Raw genomic sequence first — 22315 nt, 5'->3', positions numbered from 1 at the left:
TACCAGACAAGCAGTTTACCAATCGTGCTATATACCTGTCCCGTTTATATTTTCTAATAAATCTCAAGAAAACCACAAAAAATTAGGCCAGTATAAAATGGAGAAATGGACTGAATGGATTTAAAGAGACAGGAAGGCTGGAAGGGAGAGGTAAGCCAGACGGGAGGAAAGGAGTCCAAGGCTAAGTGAGTAGGAAGTAGGTCAGAATCTGAGAGACTGTGTGAGTGTGACCAAAATACACTGCACTTTAATATTCAACAATAACGTTTATAAATTAAAAACATAGTTTCGGGGCTGGAGGGATGGCTCAGTGGTTAAGAGCACTGACTGCTCTTCCAGAGGTCCTGAGTTCAAATGCCAGCAACAACATGGTGGCTCACAACCATCCGTAATGGGATCCCATGCCCTGTTCTGAAGACAGCAACAGTGTACTCACATACATAAAATAAATAAATAAATCTTTAGAAAAAATTCAGTTTCTCAAAGAAGTAAAAACATTTGGTGAGCAACATTTAGGAAGAGGGAGGGTCAGAAGTGCATCATTACAGTTGGCTAGGGAGCTGGAGGCTGGCCTCAGAGTCATCACACCACCCCTCTCAACAACAGCAACAGCAGCAACAACAACGCAAAAAGAAAAAGCCAAAAAAGAAGCCCTTGAACTTTAGTACTGTGTACTACAGCTAGGCAGACTGTGATGTAAGACAGAGAGCAACACTGAGGAAAGTTACGGTAGAAAGAAAGAAAGCAGGTAGTGATTAAATAATGTGCAAATCCGTGACTGAGATAGAACAAATCATACCGGTCAACAAGAAACACCCTCCAGAAGTGAGTTAGCTCTAAAATAAAGTATATCACAAATCAAATGTTATAACAATGGAGCGATCGCAGTGAGCTACAAACAGAAGTCACTGAGACCACTGGACACCAGGATCCCGGTGTTATCTTAACCCAAAGCTGCATTTGAAGGCCAGGCCGAAGCAGACAGACATGGATTGCAGGTGGGACGAGTACCTCGCGGTGACTGAGGAGCTGCTCCAGATCCAGTGCCATCTGGTTCTTCGTCTGCAGCAGGGCTGACTTCTCTTTATTTAAGTTGCTGTTAAAAACCCAAGTTTAAAAAAGTGATCATGTTGTGAGAGTTAAGAGAAAAATAAAAAGAATAAACATGAATCTGATGGCTTGAACTAAAGATAAATCGAGTTTGTAATCAATAAAGACAGCAGAGCAGGCACTGTTATACTTAGTTGATGAGTGGCTTAGCTATTGCTAAGAGGAGTTTGCGCAAGAGGAGTTTTTTTGACAGTTGGACTACTCTGCCTGGTGGGCACATCACCACTCTATTTATTTATTTATTTATTTATTTATTTATTTATTTATTTATTTATTTATTTATTTATTTATTTACACTGTTGCTGTCTTCAGACACCCCAGAAGAGGGAGTCAGATCTCTTTACGGATGGTTGTGAGCCACCACGTGGTTGCTGGGATTTGAACTCCAGACCTTGGGAAGAGCAGTCATTGCTCTTACCCACTGAGCCATCTCTCCAGCCCCATCACCACTCTTTCATTGACTGCTTACTTCTGAAATGCTGAAGTAAAGAGCAAGTACACATGCATAGACAAATATTGAAACAAGATATTAGAAGTTGGCCAGGCGTGGTGGTGCACACCTTTAATCCCAGCACTTGGGAGGCAGAGGCAGGAGGATTTCTGAGTTTGAGGCCAGCCTGGTTTACAGACTGAGTTCCAGGACAGCCAGAGATACAGAGAAACCCTGTCTCGAAAAAACAAAACAAAACAAAAAAAAACCAAAACAACAAAAAATTTAAGATATATTTCAGAAGTAAAACTGAAACATTTATCCCTAGAAATTTTATAATTTGTAACATAGTAAATTGTGAAATATATAATTTAAATAAATCAGTCAACTGTAAACTCTGTGAAAATAATTTGTGTCTCCAAATTCTTAGTTTCCTCTTCAATTTCTGTGTCTTCATTGTGATTTTTCTCTGATAAATCCTAATTTATGGCAGTGCCCATTATAAGGTCATATTAATATTCTAAGAAATGACTGAGCACTGCTTTATACTATCTGTAATTACTGTTTGATGTACAGAAATTAGTGGGAAGAATCAAATGAAAGTCTATATAATAACATTACTAAAAAACAATCTATGTGACCAGTTCTATAAGAATTGAGAAAAGCAATAATTAATCAAAGTAGCACAGTTCCTCAAATGTCGAGACAAAAATCTGCAAGGGTGAAATGAAGCTAACGAGATGCGTTTTGCTGTAAGACATCTCAGGTTATATTTAATTAAAAGTTATCAATTATCAAAATAATAGGAGGGCCTTTCCGAACTTAAAGAAAGATAATGAGCATTGTGGAAAAATTGGTAAATCAAAGGATTTAAAAAACAAAAACAAAAAACCCACTCCCACAAACTCTGGAATAAGTCAACTTCCCGAGGGGACTCAGAGAGGACTCAGTAGCCTCGGGAGCAGAGGCTGGAGGCAGTTCGGACCGGCTTCCTACTGTGCCATTCCCTCAGCGGAGCCATGCAAAGGCAGAGCTCCACAGAAACTCATCTGCACTTCTGTAAGAGTGTAAACTGCTCAGGGCTGTCAAAGGGATATGCGAATTACCTAGTGAATGATTACATAAAGCGCAGAACACATAAAACTCCACATAAATGCTGTACACTATTACTAACTTAGATGAAAAACAGGCATCAGAGGAAAACAGTAATTAAATGCCAATAAAGGCAAGCAGCTCGGCAGAAAAACAAACTGACAAGCAGAGGTAGGCGCCAGGGAGCCTACTGAGCAAAGCACTGAAAAGAATTAAGTGGTGTGCCGCCAGGCTCTAAGGCATGGTAAGCAACTGATATTTCTGAAATGCTCAGATTCGAAGCTATTTATATTTTATCTGAAGATATATACTCCTCAAAACGAATGTAAAATAATTCAGTAAAAAGAACTAGGCTTTTTCAAGGAGTGTTACATTCTTATACATACACACAGTGCTTAAACACTTGCTTATGTGCAGTTTTGTTCTCTCTCTTCCTCTGCTCTCCCCCGCCCCCCGCCCCAAACACTAATAAGCCCATTAAATAAAGTACAGTACGATGGGAATGGGTGTTGAAGTACTTGAAGGATACTAACTTAACTTTTCAAGAATAAAGCAAGTATTCCACAATTAAACAGCAGAACAGCCCCACTGTGGACCCCAAGCTGGGTGGGGTGGGGATAACACACAGTATTTGTGCTGCATCTCAAAGACAGCAGTTTGTTACAAGCAACATGAAGGCTTCAGACCACATTTCTGTGACTGGAAGATCTGGGAATATCCTCGCTATAGCATATTTACCTTTAACATGGGTATTTCTAAAATTCACATGATCCACTGTCCTGACAGCACTGAGCACATAGAATTTTAGTCTTTGGGGCTGGCGAGATGGCTCAGAGGTTAAGAGCACCAACTGCTCTTCGGAAGGTCCTGAGTTCAAATCCCAGCAACCACATGGTGGCTCACAACCATCCGTAATGAGATATGATGCCCTCTTCTGGTGTGTCTGAAGACAGCTACAGTGTACTTACATATAACAATAAATAAATCTTTTATATAAAAAGAAGAATTTTAGTCTTCAAAAGTCATAGTTTCTAACAATGGAAACTTACTTTTAAAAATATAAAGCTTGCATGTGTGACTCATAAAGCTACAAAACAAATCTCCTTACGAGCACATCTATCTGGAACGGTATATTACAGTTGTAATTGTTCATTTCACTGTTAATTATTACTTAGAAATTCATGTTTATGGCTCTGTCTCACCTGCTATATGAAAACATATTTCTGATATATTGTACCTTGACTTCCTGGATCAATATAGTGTGGCTTAGCCTTGTAAGAGAAGTTGACAATGTAGTCTTTCTTCTCTAACTACTTAGTTAAGAATAAACCGAGAGCTGACCGCCAGCAGGGAAAGAAAACCTATGCAAATCATTCTCTGTCCACGGCCCTCTCAGATCCAAAGGCAGATCACACTGTATTCTCCAGACTGACCGTCTCTGGTGCTGTGCTGAAGAGTTGACATGCTACTCTTAGAATACTTACTCCTTTAATGACACGGGAGCTCAAAGGAGGCACTAGCAACATCTTACTGTGAGCTTTCTGACAAGCTTCTGATGGTTTTATTTCAGTACATAGTTACCCTAAACCTTCTGGATACTAAATACACTGTATGTAATAGGTCTGGTGGTATGGCACAGTGGTAGAATGCTTGCGTGAATAAATTGTAAATATTTAAACTTGTAAGGGTTCAGGGTAGTATGGTATTTAATTTTCAAAGAAAATAATGAAGTTACTCAGTTTTTCATTGGTTAAGACAAGGTCTCATGAATCCCAGGTGAGCCTCAAGCTCCTACATAACTGAGGGTAACCGTGAACTTATTAGTGTGTGTGTGTGTGTGTGTGTGTGAGAGAGAGAGAGAGAGAGAGAGAGAGAGAGAGAGAGAGAGAGAGATGGGCCAGCATCCGTGCCTATGTGGAGGAGATAGATAAGGTTTTCTCTCATTCTGCCTTATTCCCTTGGATGGTCTCCTAAGCCCGGAGCTAGAGGCAGCCTGCAAGCCCCAGTGACCCTCCTTACTGCATCCCCACAGCAGTGACTGCAGGCACTGTAGGTTATTTTAGTTGTTAAGATGCTCACTGGGATCTGAACTCAAGTCTCTGTGTTTGCACAGCGAGCATTCTTCCCCCTGAGCCATGTGTCTAGCACTGTGCCTGGCTTCTGACGGTTGAACCACATCTTAGCATTTAGACATGCACAGAGGCAGGCTGTCCAATACCACAATCACACTACTTAGATTTTTCACAATGGAAGGCACGTGCTTCACCTGGGAGCCAGATATCATATCCCATCAAATACTACTTCAGAACCTGTTAACATATATTGTGGATTTATGAAACACTACTTTGGTAATCTGAGCACAGTGGTGTTCTCCTTTAACCCCAACACCAGGAAGCCAAGGCAGGTGGACATGTGAGCCCAAGAACAACCTGGTTTAGGTACCGGGTTCTAGGACAGCCAAGGCTACACAGTGAGACTCTGGAGGCTAATCTCACCATCGACTTAGCTTGATAATTAATGTTGCTATAATTATACATTTTTATCTAAATCCACCATTCTCATTTTTCATTTTTAAGATAATTATCAACACTCTGAGTTGTCAAAAGTTAGATAAATACCAATAATGGCAATCACTTATGATAACTAGATATTATGCTATGTGTATTATAAAAATTATATCTTGGGCTGGAGAGATGGCTCAGAAGTTAAGAGCACTGACTGCTCTTCCAGAGGTCCTGAGTTCAATTCCCAGCAACCACATGGTGGCTTACAACCATCTGTAATGAGCTCTGATGCCCTCTTCTGGTGTATTTGAAGACAGCTACAGTGTATTCATATGAATAAAATAAATAAATCTTTAAAATAAATAAATAAATAAAATATCTTAATCCTCAGAATAACCATATGAATTAGGTATGTTAACACCACTTTCACAGATGAAAAAGCTGGCTGTATAGTTCAATACCATAGCCACTGTGACAATTAAAATAAACATTAATTTACTTTAAATAGAACTAAGAAATTTGTAACATGTGGGAAGTGGCTATCATATTGGATATGGAATGGATATGGAATTTTTTTATTGTTACAGAAAGTTTGTTAAGATAATAAGACAGAAGCTGAGCATGGTGGCACATGCCTTTAATCCCAGCACTCGGGAGGCAGAGGCAGGCAGATTTCTGAGTTCGAGGCCAGCCTGGTCTACAAAGTGAGTTCCAGGACAGCCAGGGCTACACGGAAAAACCCTGTCTCGAAAAACCAACAAAACAAAACAAAACAAACAAACAAAACCAACCCAAAAAAAGGATAATAAGACAGAGAGCTTTACTAACTTTGCCCAACTCAAAGAGAAGCCCTGGGCTACATTGTACCTCATGTAACCCATGTAAAGAGTCAGCATGATGTATCCCCCAACCTTATAAAGAGATCTTACTCATCTTATTTTTTTTAATTATTTATTTAATGCATGTATCTGAGTACATTGTAGCTGTCTTCAGACACATCAGCAAAGGGCATAAGATCCCATTACAGATGGTTGTGAGCCACCATGTGGTTGCTGGGAATTGAACTCAGGACCTCTGGAACGGCAGTCAGTGCTCTTAACCACTGAGCCATCTCTCCAGCCCCTCATCTTATTTTTTAATTATGCATGCATGCATGAGTCTGCGTGTGCGTCTGTGTGCATGTGAGTGCAGGCACTGTAGAGACTAGAAGAGAGTGTAGGATCCCCCTAGGGCTGGGGCACCTGGGAGTGAACCCTTGTGGGTCCCGTGCTCTCTGCAAGAGCAGCACACACTCTCAACTACTAAGCCACCTCCCTAACCTGTCCAGTATGCCCTTAGGATTAAAAAAAAAGTTCATTTATTATGGAATATTTGAAATGAGAACAACTATAACCATATCTATCTGTCACATCATCAGCTCGAAGCCTTCCTTTTAATAAATACCCTGCTGTATTTCATGGGTCTTCCTTAGCAAGGCTATTTAAGAAGTTACCCATTATTCAGGGCAGAGCATAGGGAGGTAGTATAACATAATGGCAGGACCACAGAATTACCAGGTAGGGAGACAGGGAGTCAAAGTTTGGCTCTACAGACACACTATATGTTTGGATCTACAGACACACTATGTGTTTGGTTCTGTAGACACACTATATGTTTCAGAAGATAAGCTACTTACTTTCTCAAGAGATGAATTTATCTACGAAATCTTTTCTAACAGATTAATGAAACATTTTAATTAAATTAAACAAATTAATTAAACATTTCCAGTTACTCTGATTCTTAGCAATATAGTACTTAAAAATTATTCCAAGGCAAAGTGTAGGAGGCATTTTGCTCTAGGTTTTTACATATCCATTCTCCAAGATTATAAAGGTAGAATGAAAGTATTATAAAATCTGTAATAAATATATAACACTCTGACAAAAAGTTTCATCTTTAGTTTCGTCCTCAGTTTCCCTAAAATAACTACATGCTTAGGATTCATCTGGAAAGCCAAAAACCCAGAAGATCAAAAACAATTCTTAAGAATAAAAAGAAGAGCTGGGAGAATCCCCATCCCTGACCTCAAGCTTTACTACAGAGCAATAAAAACTGCATGGTGCTGGTGCAGAGACAGACAGGTTGATCGATGGAATAGAATCGAAGACCCAGAAATAAAACCAGACACTTCTGGTCACTTGGTCTTTGACAAAGACACCAAAGATATACAATGGGAAACAGAAAGCATCTCCAGTAAATGGTGCTGGTCTAACTGGCTGTCTCTATGTAGAAGAATGAAGATAGACCCTTATTTTTTACCTTGTACAAAACTCAAGTCCAAGTGGATCAAGGACCTCAACATAAAACCAGATACATTGAATCTAATAGAAGAGAAAGTGGGAAAATTAGAAGAGAAAGTGGGAAAATTAGAAGAGAAAGTGGGAAAACGCCTTGAACTCATTGGCACAGGGGGGAAATTTCCTAGACAGAACTCCATGAGGCTCATGCTCTCAGATCAAGAATTGATAAATGGGACCTCCTGAAACTGGAAAGCTTCTGTAAGGCAAAGGACATAGTCAATAAGACAAATCAGCAACCTACAGATTGGGAAAAAAATCTTCACTTACCCCACATCTGAGAGAGGACTAATATCCAAAATATATAAAGAACTCAAGGAGCTAATCACCAAAAAAACCAACCCAATCAAAAAATGGGATATAGAACTAAACCAAGAATTCACAACTGAGGAATCTTGAATGGATGAGAAGAACCTAAAGAAATGTTCAAAGTCCTTAGTGATCAGAGAAATGCAAACTAAAATGACTCTGAGATTTCACCTTATACCAATCAGAATGGCTAAGATCAAAACCTCAGGTGACAACACATGTTGTAGAAGATGTCGAGAAAGAGGAGGTCTCCATTGCTGGTGGAATTGCAAACTGGTACAACCACTCTGGAAATCAATCTGGAGGTTCCTCAGAAAATTGGAAATAGATCTACCTGAAGACCCAGCTATATCACTCTTGGGAATATACCCAAAAGATACACACACCCCTGGCCATGGGGGCATGTGTTCTACTATGTTCATAGCAGCTTTATTTGTAATAGCCAGAAGCTGGAAACAATCTAGATGCCCCACAACAGAAGAATGGATAAAAAAATGTGGTTCATTTACACAATGAAATACTACTCAGCTATAAGAATGAGGACATCTTGAGTTTTACAGACAAATGGATGGAACTAGAAAATATCATCCTGATTGAGGTAACTTAGACCCAAAAGGACATGCATAGTATGTACTCACTAATAAGTGTATGTTAGCCACACAAAAAAACCCAAAACAAAGAAACAAACAAAAACAAAAAAACAAAAAAAAGTACAGAATACCCAAGATACAGTCTACAGAACTCAAAAGCTCAATAAACTATAGTGCCCAAGTGAGGATGCGTCAGTCCCACCTGGGAGAGAGAAGAAAGCAATCAAAGTGGGGAGGGAGGAGGACTTGGGGGGAAAGGTAAACATGATCTGGTATTGGGTGAGGGAAAAGGACTGAAGCCTTGGGGGCCAGCAGAAAGAATGGAAACAGGCAACCTAGGGAGGTAGGAGGTTGGGGGAACCCTGAATGCATCAGAGACCTGGAAGGTGAGAGTCTCTCAGGACTCAAAGGAAGGGACCTTAATTAGATGAAATGGCTAACAGTAGAGAGAGGGAACTTATAGAGCCCACATCCAGCAGCATCTACATCAAATAAGGGAGAGGGTTGCCATCCCACAGACACATCTCTGACTCATAATTGTTCCCGTCTGAAAGAATTACAGGGATGGAAATGGAGAGGAGTCTGAGGAAAAGAAGGTCCAGCCCAAAGTGGAATCCAGCTCAAGGGGAGGTCCCAAGACCTGACATTATTATGGAGGTTATAAAATATTCACAAAAAAGAACCTATCATAACTGCCCTCTAAAAGACCCAACACGCAGCTGAAAGAGTCAGATGAAGATATTTGCACCCAACCAATGGACAGAAGCAGCTGACCTCTGTTGTTGAATTAGGAAAGGCTGTAAGAAGCTGAGAAGGCGATCCCGTAGAAGGACCAGCAGTCTCAATTAGTCTGGACCCCCGAGATCTCTCAAACACTGGACCATCAAATAGGCAGCATACACCAGCTGATATGAGCCCTCCAACACACATGCAGTAGAGGACTTCTGGGTATTTGTTCATTCAGAGATGATGCACCAAACCCTCAAGAGACTGGAGGCCCCAGGGAGTTTAGAGGTCAGGTAGGGTGGGTGGTAGGTGGTGGTGGCATCCATGTGAAGACAGGGGGTGGGGGGGAGGTATCAGATATGGAACAGTAGGAATATACTACTACATAAAATATGAAATGCAAAAAAATTAATTTAAAACATTTAAAAAAAAGAAAGAAAGACCTAATTTGTTTGGAAGACATATTTATGGTGAAATTCATTAACTAGTTGAATTACTTTGTTAGAAATACTTTAAACTTTAACCAGTAATTTTAGAAATAAACTTTTATTCACTTTGATGTTTACTGTATATATCTGACTTTATTTTATTACATGAGCAAATATTAAGAACACAAATAAAATTCTGGGACAATTATTTTGGTAGGAATGATGAGAGATGAAGAAGATTTGTATTGAAAGAACACTTTTTTTGGTTGCACATCTTAGGAAACCTGTAATTTTTTTTTTGGTTTCATATTTAATGGTTATTCAGAAAATGAAATTTTTATATCAATCTTAAGTTTAATAACTAAGATTAAATAAACAACTTCTCATGAGTCAAAACCTTGTTCTTAACGTGTACTATCATTTTTTTTTCCTGTTAAAAAAACTAAATATAGGGCTGTAGAGATGGCTCAGTGGTTAAGAGCACTGACTACTCTTCCAAAGAGCCCGCGTTCAATTCCCAGCAATCACATGGTGGCTCACAACCATCCGTAATGGGATCTGACCCTGTCTTCTGGTGCGTCTGAAGACAGCTACAGTGTAAAAATATACATAAAATAAATCCCCCAATCTTAAAACAAAACAAAACAATAAAAAAACTAAAAATAGGTGCCAGCAGGAGGGCTCAGCAGGTGAGGGGGCTTGCACAATGACCCCCCACATACACACACGATACACACTGGCACACACACCACACATAAACACATACACACATCACACATAAACACACACACACACACACACACACACACACACTCATACACACCACACATACACATACAGACCACACACACCACACACAGGCACACACACTCACACACCACACACACAGAGGCACACACATACACAGATACACACTCATACAGACCACACACACACCACACACAGGCACACACACACACCACACACACACCACACATAAACACACACACACCATACACACTCACACACACACACACACAAACACAGGCACCCCCCCCCCCCAATGCCCCAGACTTGTAAATGAACAGATTAAAGGACGTGACTAGTGACTGAGTTGGTGCACTTTAACCCCAGCACTTGGGAGGCAGAGACAGGAAATTCTCTCATATTGAAGCCATCCTGTTCTATTGAGCTATTTCAAGAGAGCCAGGGCCACAGAGAGAAACCCTGTCATGAAAAACCAAAAAAAGAAACAAAGACAGCCATTCTAGAAAGAATGCGAGTGACCAGTAAGTGAAGCAATTTTTTTGCATAAGATTTTTTGTTTCTAGCATAGAACCAGTTTTAAACAAAGGTGTTAAAAAAGAAATTTATTTACTGAAACTAAGGTAATTCTTGGGTTATTTCACATAAAGGGTGAGAGGCAGATAAGATTGTAACTGTGTAAACTTGATCTGTTTCAAAAGCCGTTTTGACTCTACAAATGCTATCTGCTTCTATCCTTCCTTCCTGGCTGCCCGCGTCTAGGTAAAGACTCTAAGAGGACAAGAGCAAGCTGGCTCTTTGCTGTGGTATGGAGTGTTGTGCTAGTGAGTACCGCCTGATTTCCATGCTCAGACTTCTGGTCATAAGGTAAAGATGGACACTTCCCATGAAGATAACACGGGAGTACAGGTGTGCACATGCACTCAGTGTATGGATGATGGAGGTCAAGAATCACTGCCTTCCCCCTTGTTTCAGACATGTTTGTTTGTTGTTGGTTTGCTGTTGCTTCTGCCATGATAGCTGCTCCGTCAGTTTCCAGGTCCTCCCATCTCCTTCCCGCTCCTGTTTTGGAAGCACAGACCTGCACTGCTGAGTCCGGCTACACCTAAGTTCTGGAGATCTAAACTCCTGTCCTCACACAGCAGGCACTTTCCCAGTGAGCCAGCTCCACACTTCTTTTTAGTTCGAATCCTTGAGTCCATGTTTAAGACTATGCTCATAATTAAACTATTTAGAAAGTACAATCTGAGTTCTGAAACAGCAGCATATTAACAATGTCTCTCCTATTTAAATAGAAGACGTGTAGATGGCTTACCTGACATCTTTCTCAAGTTGAGCTGTAGACTTCATCAGTGAGTCAATCTTGGCATCTCTCTGTCGCACAGACTCTATGAGGTATCTGTAGGGCTGCTGAGTCTGATTCAACAGTGAATTGGCTCTGTCAAGCTAGAAAAACCACACATTTCATTAAACTGCAGAAAACTTGACAACACACTGAAACCATGCCAAATGCTCTAGCATTAGTGCACATTAACCCCCTGACATGACTTTTCTGACACTGGCGACTGGACCCAGGGCCTCAGGCCTGCACTGAGCTATGTACCACAATCTTTTGCACCAAATTCTATTCTATTCTGAAAGGCTAAATAAATTTGTATACATTTGGGAGTTTAAAAAAATGACTAATTGCTGAGTGGGTGATGCACGCCTTTAATCCTAGGAGCAGTTGGGAGGCAGAGGCAGCTGGATCTGAGTTTGACAACAGACTTGCCTACAAAGTGAGTTTAGGACAGTCAGTGACACACAGAGAAACCCTGTCACAAAAAACCAACCAAAAACGTCTGGAAAAAAAAAGGGGGGGCTGGCGAGATGGCTCAGCGGGTAAGAGCACTGACTGCTTTTCAGAAGGTCCTGAGTTCAAATCCCAGCAACCACATGGTGGCTCACAACCACCCATAATGAGATCTGACACCCTCTTCTGGTGTGTCTGAAGTCAGCTACAGTGTACTTATGTACAATAATAAATAAATCTGCTGGGTGTGGTGGCACACGCCTTTAATCCCAGCTCTTGGGAGGCAGAGGCAGGTGGATTTCTGAGTTTGAGTCCAGCCTGGTCTACAAAGTGAGTTCCAGGACAGTCAGGACTACACAGAGAAACCCTGTCTTGAAAAGCAAAAACCAAAAAAAAAAAAAAAAAAAAAGGGACTAATCAATATAGTTATTATTAATAATGAGAATATGATTGTACACAATACAAGAAAATGTAAAATGCTAATAGATAGCAATCTCAGAGACCCACATTTTCTGTTTGTACACCTCAACAACCATAGGGGACACACACACACACACACACACACACACTTATACATAAATAATTCCTTCTAATAAAAACTCACTAGATAAAAACAAAATCTTTCATTTTGACTTTATTTCTGAAAATACATAACTCTGTGGCCTAGGCTAGCTTTGAATTGCACCAGGCATGGTAGGACATGAACTAATCCCAGCGCTCAGCAGCAGAGGGGAGCAGATTTGGTGAGTTCCCAAGGCCAGCCTACTCTACAAAGTGAATTCCAAGACAACTACGGCTATTACACAGAGAAACCTTGTGTAAAACAAAAACAAAACTCCAAACAAACACACATACATATGTACATATATCATCATTCAACAGCTTTTATCTCTTCATATTCCCTTTAGTTTTTAAAATATATAGTTATGTTCCTTAATCATTTTATATAATTAAAAAAAAATTAAAAATCATGGTTAAACAATTTTTTTTAACCATTTCCATTTTTTGGGGAGTGGGGTGGGGGCTAAAACCCTGTGCCACCTTGTCCAGCACATTAAAAAAATTTTTTTTCCTGGTACTAAAACTGTCTTTCATTGTTTATTCTTACATTTATTTTAAAAGACTTAAGACACAATCAGTAAAAACAAAGTAAATCAGACGCTAAGTGTGGAGAGGCAAGACACCCTAGGAGCTACGTTTATGAACTCTGCTCAAGTTCCAGGGCGCATGGGCTGACAGGCCAGCTGAAGGACGGACACTATGAGCAGACAGATAACTGAACCACATATAGTGAAATTTTTAGTAACCCATTAAAGAAGCAAGGATATCTAAAAAGATCTGTAACAAAGCAATGGTCCCTTGATTCTTAAGTCGTCTTAGACAAGGGTCACTAGTGCATTAAACAATTTTTAAGTGTACAATTCAGTGGCTTTAATTATGCTCACAATGTTTTAGAACCATTGTACTTATGTTTTATTTCAGTGTTAGGAATGGAAGCCAGGGTCATATGCATAGAAACTAGATGTCACATACATGTCACATACATGTCAACTAATTATGTTCCAAACTCAAAGAACTAGCTGGACTACCTGTTTTTCAAGACTGAGTCATGGCTTTGCTGCAGCCTCATGATTGGGAGATTGTAGGCATATAATAAAACATCTGTTTACATTTCTTTTTGTAAGTCCATTTTAACATACTTGTAACATACTTGTAAACTTTAACATACTTGTTAACATACTTGTAAACTTTAAGCTCTATATACAACTTATTAGTTCATTTTGGGGGGGGTGGAAATTTCATTAATTTTACGAACACAGTAGGAGAAGCTGGGTGTAATGTTCTATGCTTTGAATCCCAATACTTGGAAGGCAGCGGCAGGTGGATCTCTCTGAGTTCCGGACCAGCCTGGTCTACATAGAAAGTTCTAGGACAGCCAGAGCTAGAAAGCTACACAGTGAGTCCCTAGTGTGGGAAAACCAATCAACCAACCAACCAAAAAACGTCAACAGTTCGTGGGCTCAGCCAGTATAGACCCTAGCAGAGAAAGGGTTGTGACCAGAGTGCAGGATCATGACTCCATGTAAAGGGAGAAAAATTTGTTTTCTGACCTCTGCTACACCATGCTTGTCTATGTACACACACACACACACACACACACACACACACACACACACACACACACACACAGAGGGAAGGGTGGGGGGAGATGGAGAAGGGATGTTTCCTGTGGAATGTGGAAAGAATGAACAGAGTGGCAGTAGACAGAAAAGTAGATGGGGAGAGGAAAATGTAGGAGCTTTGTGAAAAGAAAACGTCTGGGAAGGACGACTTTTTCCTCCCTAGGTGGGGGTTTGGTGTGTTTTTCTTTTTTTTTTTTTTTTTTTTCTTTCCATTTTTTATTAGGTATTTAGCTCATTTACATTTCCAATGCTATACCAAAAGTCCCCCATACCCACCCACCCCCACTCCCCTACCCGCCCACTCCCCCTTTTTGGCCCTGGCGTTCCCCTGTTCTGGGGCATATAAAGTTTGTGTGTCCAATGGGCCTCTCTTTCCAGTGATGGCCGACTAGGCCATCTTTTGATACATATGCAGCTAGAGTCAAGAGCTCCGGGGTACTGGTTAGTTCATAATGTTGATCCACCTATAGGGTTGCAGATCCCTTTAGCTCCTTGGGTACTTTCTCTAGCTCCTCCATTGGGAGCCCTGTGATCCATCCATTAGCTGACTGTGGGCATCCACTTCTGTGTTTGCTAGGCCCCGGCATAGTCTCACAAGAGACAGCTACATCTGGGTCCTTTCGATAAAATCTTGCTAGTGTATGCAATGGTGTCAGCGTTTGGCTGCTGATTATGGGGTGGATCCCTGGATAAGGCAGTCTCTACATGGTCCACCCTTTAATCTCAGCTCCAAACTTTGTCTCTGTAACTCCTTCCAAGGGTGTTTTGTTCCCACTTCTAAGGAGGGGCATAGTGTCCACACTTCAGTCTTCATTTTTCTTGAGTTTCATGTGTTTAGGAAATTGTATCTTATATCTTGGGTATCCTAGGTTTTGGGCTAATATCCACTTATCAGTGAGTACATATTGTGTGAGTTCCTTTGTGAATGTGTTACCTCACTCAGGATGATGCCCTCCAGGTCCATCCATTTGGCTAGGAATTTCATAAATTCATTCTTTTTAATAGCTGAGTAGTACTCCATTGTGTAGATGTACCACATTTTCTGTATCCATTCCTCTGTTGAGGGGCATCTGGGTTCTTTCCAGCTTCTGGCTATTATAAATAATGCTGCTATGAACATAGTGGAGCATGTGTCCTTCTTACCAGTTGGGGCATCTTCTGGATATATGCCCAGGAGAGGTATTGCTGGATCCTCCGGTAGTACTATGTCCAATTTTCTGAGGAACCGCCAGACGGATTTCCAGAGTGGTTGTACAAGCCTGCAATCCCACCAACAATGGAGGAGTGTTCCTTGATTCCACCTCACACCAGTCAGAATGTCTAAGATCAAAAATTCAGGTGACAGCAGATGCTGGTGTGTTTTTCTTTTGTCTAGATAGTCATTCTTTAGAATCTGCTGTGACGTCACTGGAATCTTACTCTATTAAATTGCTTTAGAAACCAACTAAGTTAGTTCTACTATCCTGTAAAACCAGTTTCCTTAGTCAATTATATCAAACAATTGCCTTGACTTTGTTTCCACAGAACTGACCCAGGCTGAATAAATTCAACTGACAAGTCGCTTTGTGTTTCAAAGTGCAGTCTTCTGCCTGTGCCTGAGGTGTCCCGGGCAAAGGTGGAGGGAAGGGCGGGTGGGCTGGCGGGCAGCTATAGACTGTCGTAGACTTTGGTCTAGAGTGAGCAGTCTAAGACTTAGCAATCCAATTTTAACTGCATAAAGAGTTGTCAGCCTGGTCTACAAAGTGAGTTCCAGGACAGCCAGGGCTATACAGAGAAACCCTGTCTTGAAAAAACAAACAACAACAACAACAACAACAACAACAACAAAGTGTAACAGTTGCCATCCTACCCGCTTTAGTTCAATTTTTATTTTTTTTTTCACAACGGCAATTGCATGTCTTTCATTTTTAAATAGTAAAACGAGCCAAAAGCCTTACTTTTAAGGTATCAAATATACCTGTCGGGACTTGCTCACGCTCATGAAAACCACAACATTACTGTTTTAAGGACATATGTCATTATAACTTTGTGTAATCTTCCAAATATTTGTGCACTCCCCCCCCCCAGCTCTCTAGGGCCTTGTGTGTACCACCTGGTGAACACAGCAAGCAAGTGCTCTACAACTGAGATATAACTTCAGCCTCTCGAGGGGAAAAAAAGACTAAAAAGTGGTGTTATTTTTGCTATTTTTGAAAAAGTTAATTGAACAAATCTAATTCCTCTGATTAAAAATTTTCTCCAATATGGCTTTAAAAGGCTTTTCCTACTTACAGTAATACATAGTCAAAAAGTTTCACAATCAGTTATTGCCTTTTATTAGTAATCTTTTCCTTATAGAAAGGCGTTAGTAATGAATGACTAAGGCACTATACAATACATGACTCATGACTAAACCCATGATACATCAGTTTATAGAATTGTTATTCCTCCTTTGTTTCAAACATTTGTACATATGATTCAGAGGAAATCAGTACCTGAATGATATGTATATTTTACATTCAAATATTAAGTCAAATTATACTCGGATGATAATCCAGATATATAATTTTCACTCTTTCTCCCTCACTCCTTTCCCTTTTTTTGAGACAGGGTCTCTTGTGCAGCCCTGGCTGTTCTGGAAGTCACTTTGCAGATCAGACTGGCTTCAAACTCAGAAATCTACCTGCCTCTGCCCACGCAGTGCTGGGATAAAAGATGTGTGCCACCACTGCCTAGTCTGCCTGTGTGTTTTTTCGTAAATGTAGAATTTTTTTCTTGTGGAGTTTCCTTTCATAGGAACTTGTGGAAATAGGCCCTTTGTTATCAGGGACAGAGTTGCACTGTCTTCTATGAAGTGGACTTACACATATATGATATAAGTAGAGGTGGATTATAATAGCTGCTTACACATCTTTGGTTACTCTTTCAGATCATGCTAGGAATATAAAATGTCTACTAGATGTTCAACACTAGGCAAAAGCTGTGCTCTCAATCACTTGGGAAAATGTTACAAAACAATGAGTCTCATCCTGACCAGGACTAAACTAAACTTCGACAGGGCTCTGGCTCTGAGAAACAGCTAGGCCTGGCGAATGGGCAGCTATCAGTCTTGCACTTGCTTTGGGCTGCTTCAGTCAACTATTTTTGTGAGTTAGCCATGGTATAACTTGAGCTGAGTACACTAAAGCCAGTTCTATTTTGTGCATTATCGACATCATCAGCTCCAAGAAGTTTAAGATTCAGTTGTTAGGATCCGGGAGAAAGGGCCAAAGTGTTGTGTCTAGTGTGCTCCGCTGGAGGCTGGACTGTAGGAAGGCCTGGAGAGTCCCAGGGTAGGGAGAGTGGAGACAGGCGAGACAACAACGTGGGGTTTAGAACAGCAGCTGTTCACCATTGTTTCTGCATGTTTTCCTGTACGTTAATAATCAAAAGCAATTATGTGTTAATTGACTATCAGCTATGGCTCTGGTTTTGAGATTCTTGTTTTGTTTGTTTGTTTGTTTGTTTGTTTTTTAAAAAAAGATTTATTTATTTATTTACTGTAGCTGTACAGATGGTTGTGAGCCATTATGTGGTTGCTGGGAATTGGACTCAGGACCTCTGTTTGTTCCAACCCTGCTCGCTCTAGCCCAAAGATTTATTTATTATTATACATAACTGTATACTGTAGCTATCTTCAGACACTCCAGAAGAGGGTGTCAGATCTCACTATGGATGGTTGTGAGCCACCATGTGGTTGCTGGGATTTGAACTCATGACCTCTGGAAGAGCAGTCAGTGCTCTTAACCGCTGAGCCATCTCTCCAGCCCTGGTTTTGAGATTCTTAAAAAAAAAAAAAAAAAAAGAGAGTCTCTATGTGTAGTCCATTGACTCTTCCATGATCCAAGTGTCTGGATTATAAGGATGCACTGCACAAGGCATGGTCTAGCCCCAACCTCAAAATGTTGGCATGAAGGAGATCAGTCATAAGAGGAAGAGGGCAAAGCGTTTGAATTACTGGCATGGAGGAGACAAGTGTATTGGATTTACTGAAGTGAACAAGACTGTAAGCAGTCTCCATTCAAAGTGTGGTCCTGCATAATGTCCATTAGGAGTTGTTACAAATAACGATGCTTCAGCTTCATCCCCACCTCCTTGATCACAATCCTCGAGGGCAGGATTACACACCTGTATCTTAAATTAGGACCTTGGATGATCGTTATACTCACTAATGTCTGTCTGCTTACTTCAGAAAGGGTCTCTCACCATAGCCTAGGCTGGCCTGGAACTCACAACTTAGCCATGCCTCAGTCACCCAAATTCTGAGATTATAGATGGGAACTAACTTTTGTTTTGTTTTGTTTTTGTTTTTTCGAGACAGGGTTTCTCTGTGTAGCCCTGGCTGTCCTGGACCTCACTCTGTAGACCAGGCTGGCCTCGAACTCAGAAATCAGCCTGCCTCTGCCTCTGCCTCCCGAGTGCTGGGATTAAAGGCGTGCGCCACCACGCCCGGCTTGGGAACTGACTTTATTAATAGTTTAGAATTACTGTTGAGGTATGAGAACTGAGCCACGGGCAGATATGAGAGGACCAACTCCATAAGAGGCAGGAGGAGGAGAAGGTGAAGAAGGCTCAGTAACGAGAATTCCCACACAGCAGGATGACCTGGGTCTGATCCCATAGGCTGCACAGTAAAACAGACCCTGCTAGTTGTTCTAGGACTATCACACATGCTCAGCACATGCACAAGCATAGTCCTAACAGCACACACACAACTACAGCAGCATCTGAATGGCAGAGCAGGGCTACAGTGGCCTCTTTGTAAGGCAAAATGAAATGATTTCTAGAATATATAGAATGTTACACCTCAGGTAGATCAAATTTGATGGGCACTGAGCACACTAGTCATTAGGGCGTTATTTAACTATGAGGAAAGGGCATACTGACGGAGGATGAGAATAAAAAAGATGCTAAAAAGTCCTCTGCTAAAGGGACTCAGTGAAGATCAGCTCAGGGGAGTCAGCTATGAGCTGCTGATGCTCCACGGTGTGATGAGGGAGGAGTCAGCTATGGAGAGCGAAGGCACCAGGTAGCAGCAGGTGGAGCCCAGTCAACAGTCAACAACACGGATTCGCCATGCTTCCAAACTGCTAGGAAAATAACAGCTTTCCTTAACAAAATTTTAGCACAGTTTCATAAGGCCAAAGACTTCTCTTGCTCTCTTCTGATACGTCTTTATAGAATACTTAATAGACTATAAACTAGAGACACTAAGAGACCCGGTAGATACACTTGGCAGCCAGGCAATGCAGAGTGCTAGTGAGCACCACCATGAAGGTGATCAATAAGGTTCAAGACTCAGCATGGAAAAGCCAGGAGAGGGTTGAGAGAAAAATAGAGGATATTTATGATACTGTGCCTTTAGAGTTCAGACAAAGTACTATTGTAATGAAAGGCCTGGAAGAAGTCTGGGTCCCCTGCAAAGCAGCAGGTGCTCTCCATATCTCTATCTCTAAGAAATGAATTAAGAGACAGAGTTTCTCTGTGTAGCCTTGGCTGTCCTGGAACTCACTCCATAGAGCAGGCTGGTCTCAGATTCAGAGATCCTCCTATCTCTGACTCCAGAGTGCTTGGATTAAAGCACTCTCTACCACTGACTGGCTAAGAAATTCTTTTTAAAATGACTCAGCTGTATAGCAATGTCAGATTACATGTGAGATTTGTATAGCGTTTTGCAAATGGCTCTTAGTATATTGTCCTAGATTTAGAATAACTGATATTTTTCAAGGATGAACCATAATCAAGATTTCTTTTTCAGCAGAGACCAATCTGGTTTTGTTTTTGTTTTTTTTTGGGGGGGGGGGGGTAAAGTGGTGGTGGTTTGAGACAGGGTTTCTCTGTGTAGCCCTGGCTGTCCTGGAACTCACTCTGTAGATCAGGCTGGCCTCGAACTCAGAAATCCTCATGCCTCTGCCTCCCAAGTGCTGGGATTAAAGACATGCACCACCACTGCCAGGCTTGAGGCAGAGACCAATCTGGAGAGAGACAGCACCTTGATTTGCCCTGCTGGGGAGACTCCCCTAGGATCCTGACCCTGCAATCAGAAGCTTTTGTTAGAGCCTAGATCTGACCTTCAGCCAGGGTGCACAGGTGATCAGCCTTGGGGAGCTAGGCTTAAGACCAGAGTTAGGAATTTAGAGTGTGAACCTTGTGTGATGACACTCAGCATAATGTAACTTTTGTTATACTAACTACATGTATCTACCTTCTTGCTTATGACAGATTTGAATAAATTATATAGATGTATAGAATTGTCAAATAGTGAGAAACTGTATTTTAATAAATCTTTTAAAAATCAAAGTGAAAAACTTATCGTCTTCACTCCCCTGAAAGGGTTTGTTTGAGAATTTTAATAAAGGGAATTACAAGCTCCATGAAGGGACAACTAACCTACTATTTGAGATGAAGGAGGTGGTAGGTGAAATTAATGGCAGTTTATATGCTGGTGAAGAAACATTAGGACGTGATGCCACAAAAGAAATTACATAAAATCAGCTGGGGGGGTGGTGGCGGTGGCACATGCCTTTAATCCCAGCACTCGGGAGGCTGAGGCAAGAGACTCAGGATCTCTGAGTTTGAGGTCTGTCTGGTCTACAGAGCAACTGACAGGTCAGCCAAGGCTACACAGAGAAGCTCTGCCTTAAAAAAGGGGAGAGAAAAAAAGTTGGGGGGGGGGAGAAATTACATAAAATCAAAAGCAGAACATAGACTGAAAATATATTGTACACCATTAGCTCGACTCTGGATAACTTTAAGCAATCATATATGTCACCTTGGAGTTACAAAAACAAAAAACAAAAAAAAAAAAAAAACCAGAGGACAGTGGGAAATAAAAAGGTAAATTTACTGAACTCACATGTAAAAAAATCCAACAAAACCCAAGCATAGCAATAAAGAAACCATAGCAGGCCCATCATCATCAAATTGTCTCAGGCCAACTTGGAAAGAACAATCAGCAAAGCAGCTAAAGAAACCCAGCACTCGGGAGGCAGAGGCAGGCGGATTTCTGAGTTCAAGGCCAGCACGGTCTACAAAGTGAGTTCCAGGACAGCCAGGGCTATACAGAGAAACCCTGTCTCAAAAACAAAACAAAACAAAACAAAACAAAAAGAAATGCATCCTAGCGAGAGATAGAGGTCAAGAGAACACATCCTACCGAGGGGCAAAGGTCAGAAGAACATATCCTAGTGAGGGCAAAGGTCAAGAGAACATCTCCTAGAGGGACTAAGGTCAAAGAACATGTTCTACTGAGAGACGAGTCAGGATAACACATTCTAGTGAGGACAAAGAAAGATCAGGAGAACATGTTCTAGTGAGAGACTTTAGGTTAGGGTTTCTGTTGCTGTGAAGAGACACCATGACCAAGGCAACGTTTATAAAGGACAGCATTTAACTGAGGTTGCCTTACAGGTTCTGAGGTTCAGTCCATTGCTATCAAGTGGGAGCATGGCAGAGTCCAGGCAGGCTTGGAGCAGGAGGAGCTGAGAGTTTTACATCTTGTTCCAAAGGCAAACAGAAGCCTGGCTTGCAGGCAACTAGGAGGAGGGTCTCAAACCGACCCCCCTTTCCCCACCCCCAGTGACACACTTCCTCTTACAAGGTCAAACCTACTCTGACAAGGCCACTAACTCCCTGGACCAAGTATATCAAAACCACCACAGAGACAAAAGTCATGAAAACATATTTCAGTGAGGGACAAAGGTCATGAGAACAGCATTTTGTCAGAAGCAGTGTTAAACTAAAAACTAAAAAAACATCTTTCAAATCCCCAAAATTAGGTAAGAATGAGACACAGAAGGAAGTCAGCCTCACACACCCCTCCCTCTCTTCCCCTCCCTCCCTTCTGCCTTTCCTGGATAGGAACTGAACTTGGGGCCTTGTTAATGTTAGGAACATGCTCTGTCTCTGAATTGTATTCCCAGTCCTCTTATGAATTCCTTGAATTTTTTAGACAAAGCCTTACTAAGTTGCTGAGGCTAGCCATATACTCATTTGATAACCCAAGTAGGTCTTTAACTTAAAATCCTTTCCTGAGTAAGAAAACTATAGGCCT

The 22315-nt window shown here is 41.2% G+C and overlaps 1 protein-coding gene across 7 annotated transcripts in view; it reads right to left on the bottom strand.

Annotated features, from left to right (window-relative positions):
* Positions 1-22315, bottom strand: part of Pibf1 (progesterone immunomodulatory binding factor 1) — a 155476-nt gene that overhangs the window by 32245 nt on the left and 100916 nt on the right. For 6 of the 7 annotated variants that reach the window (XR_003950865.1, XR_383193.4, NM_029320.3 and 3 more), the window contains 2 exons: positions 11585-11715; positions 1012-1096 (listed from right to left, as the gene is read on the bottom strand). Coding sequence is in view for 4 of the 7 variants with exons in the window: in NM_029320.3 (NP_083596.2) it covers positions 1012-1096; positions 11585-11715 (216 nt within the window). In the remaining 3 variants the exon portion in view is untranslated. The remainder of the gene's footprint in view (positions 1-1011; positions 1097-11584; positions 11716-22315) is intronic. The other variant, XR_001781130.2, reaches the window with a different exon arrangement.

The sequence above is a fragment of the Mus musculus genome, chromosome 14, assembly GCF_000001635.26.
Source record: "Mus musculus strain C57BL/6J chromosome 14, GRCm38.p6 C57BL/6J".
NCBI classification, from domain to species: domain Eukaryota; kingdom Metazoa; phylum Chordata; class Mammalia; order Rodentia; family Muridae; genus Mus; species Mus musculus.
The sequence above is the reverse complement of the archived record's forward strand: the minus strand, read 5'-3'. Positions and strand labels throughout refer to the sequence as shown.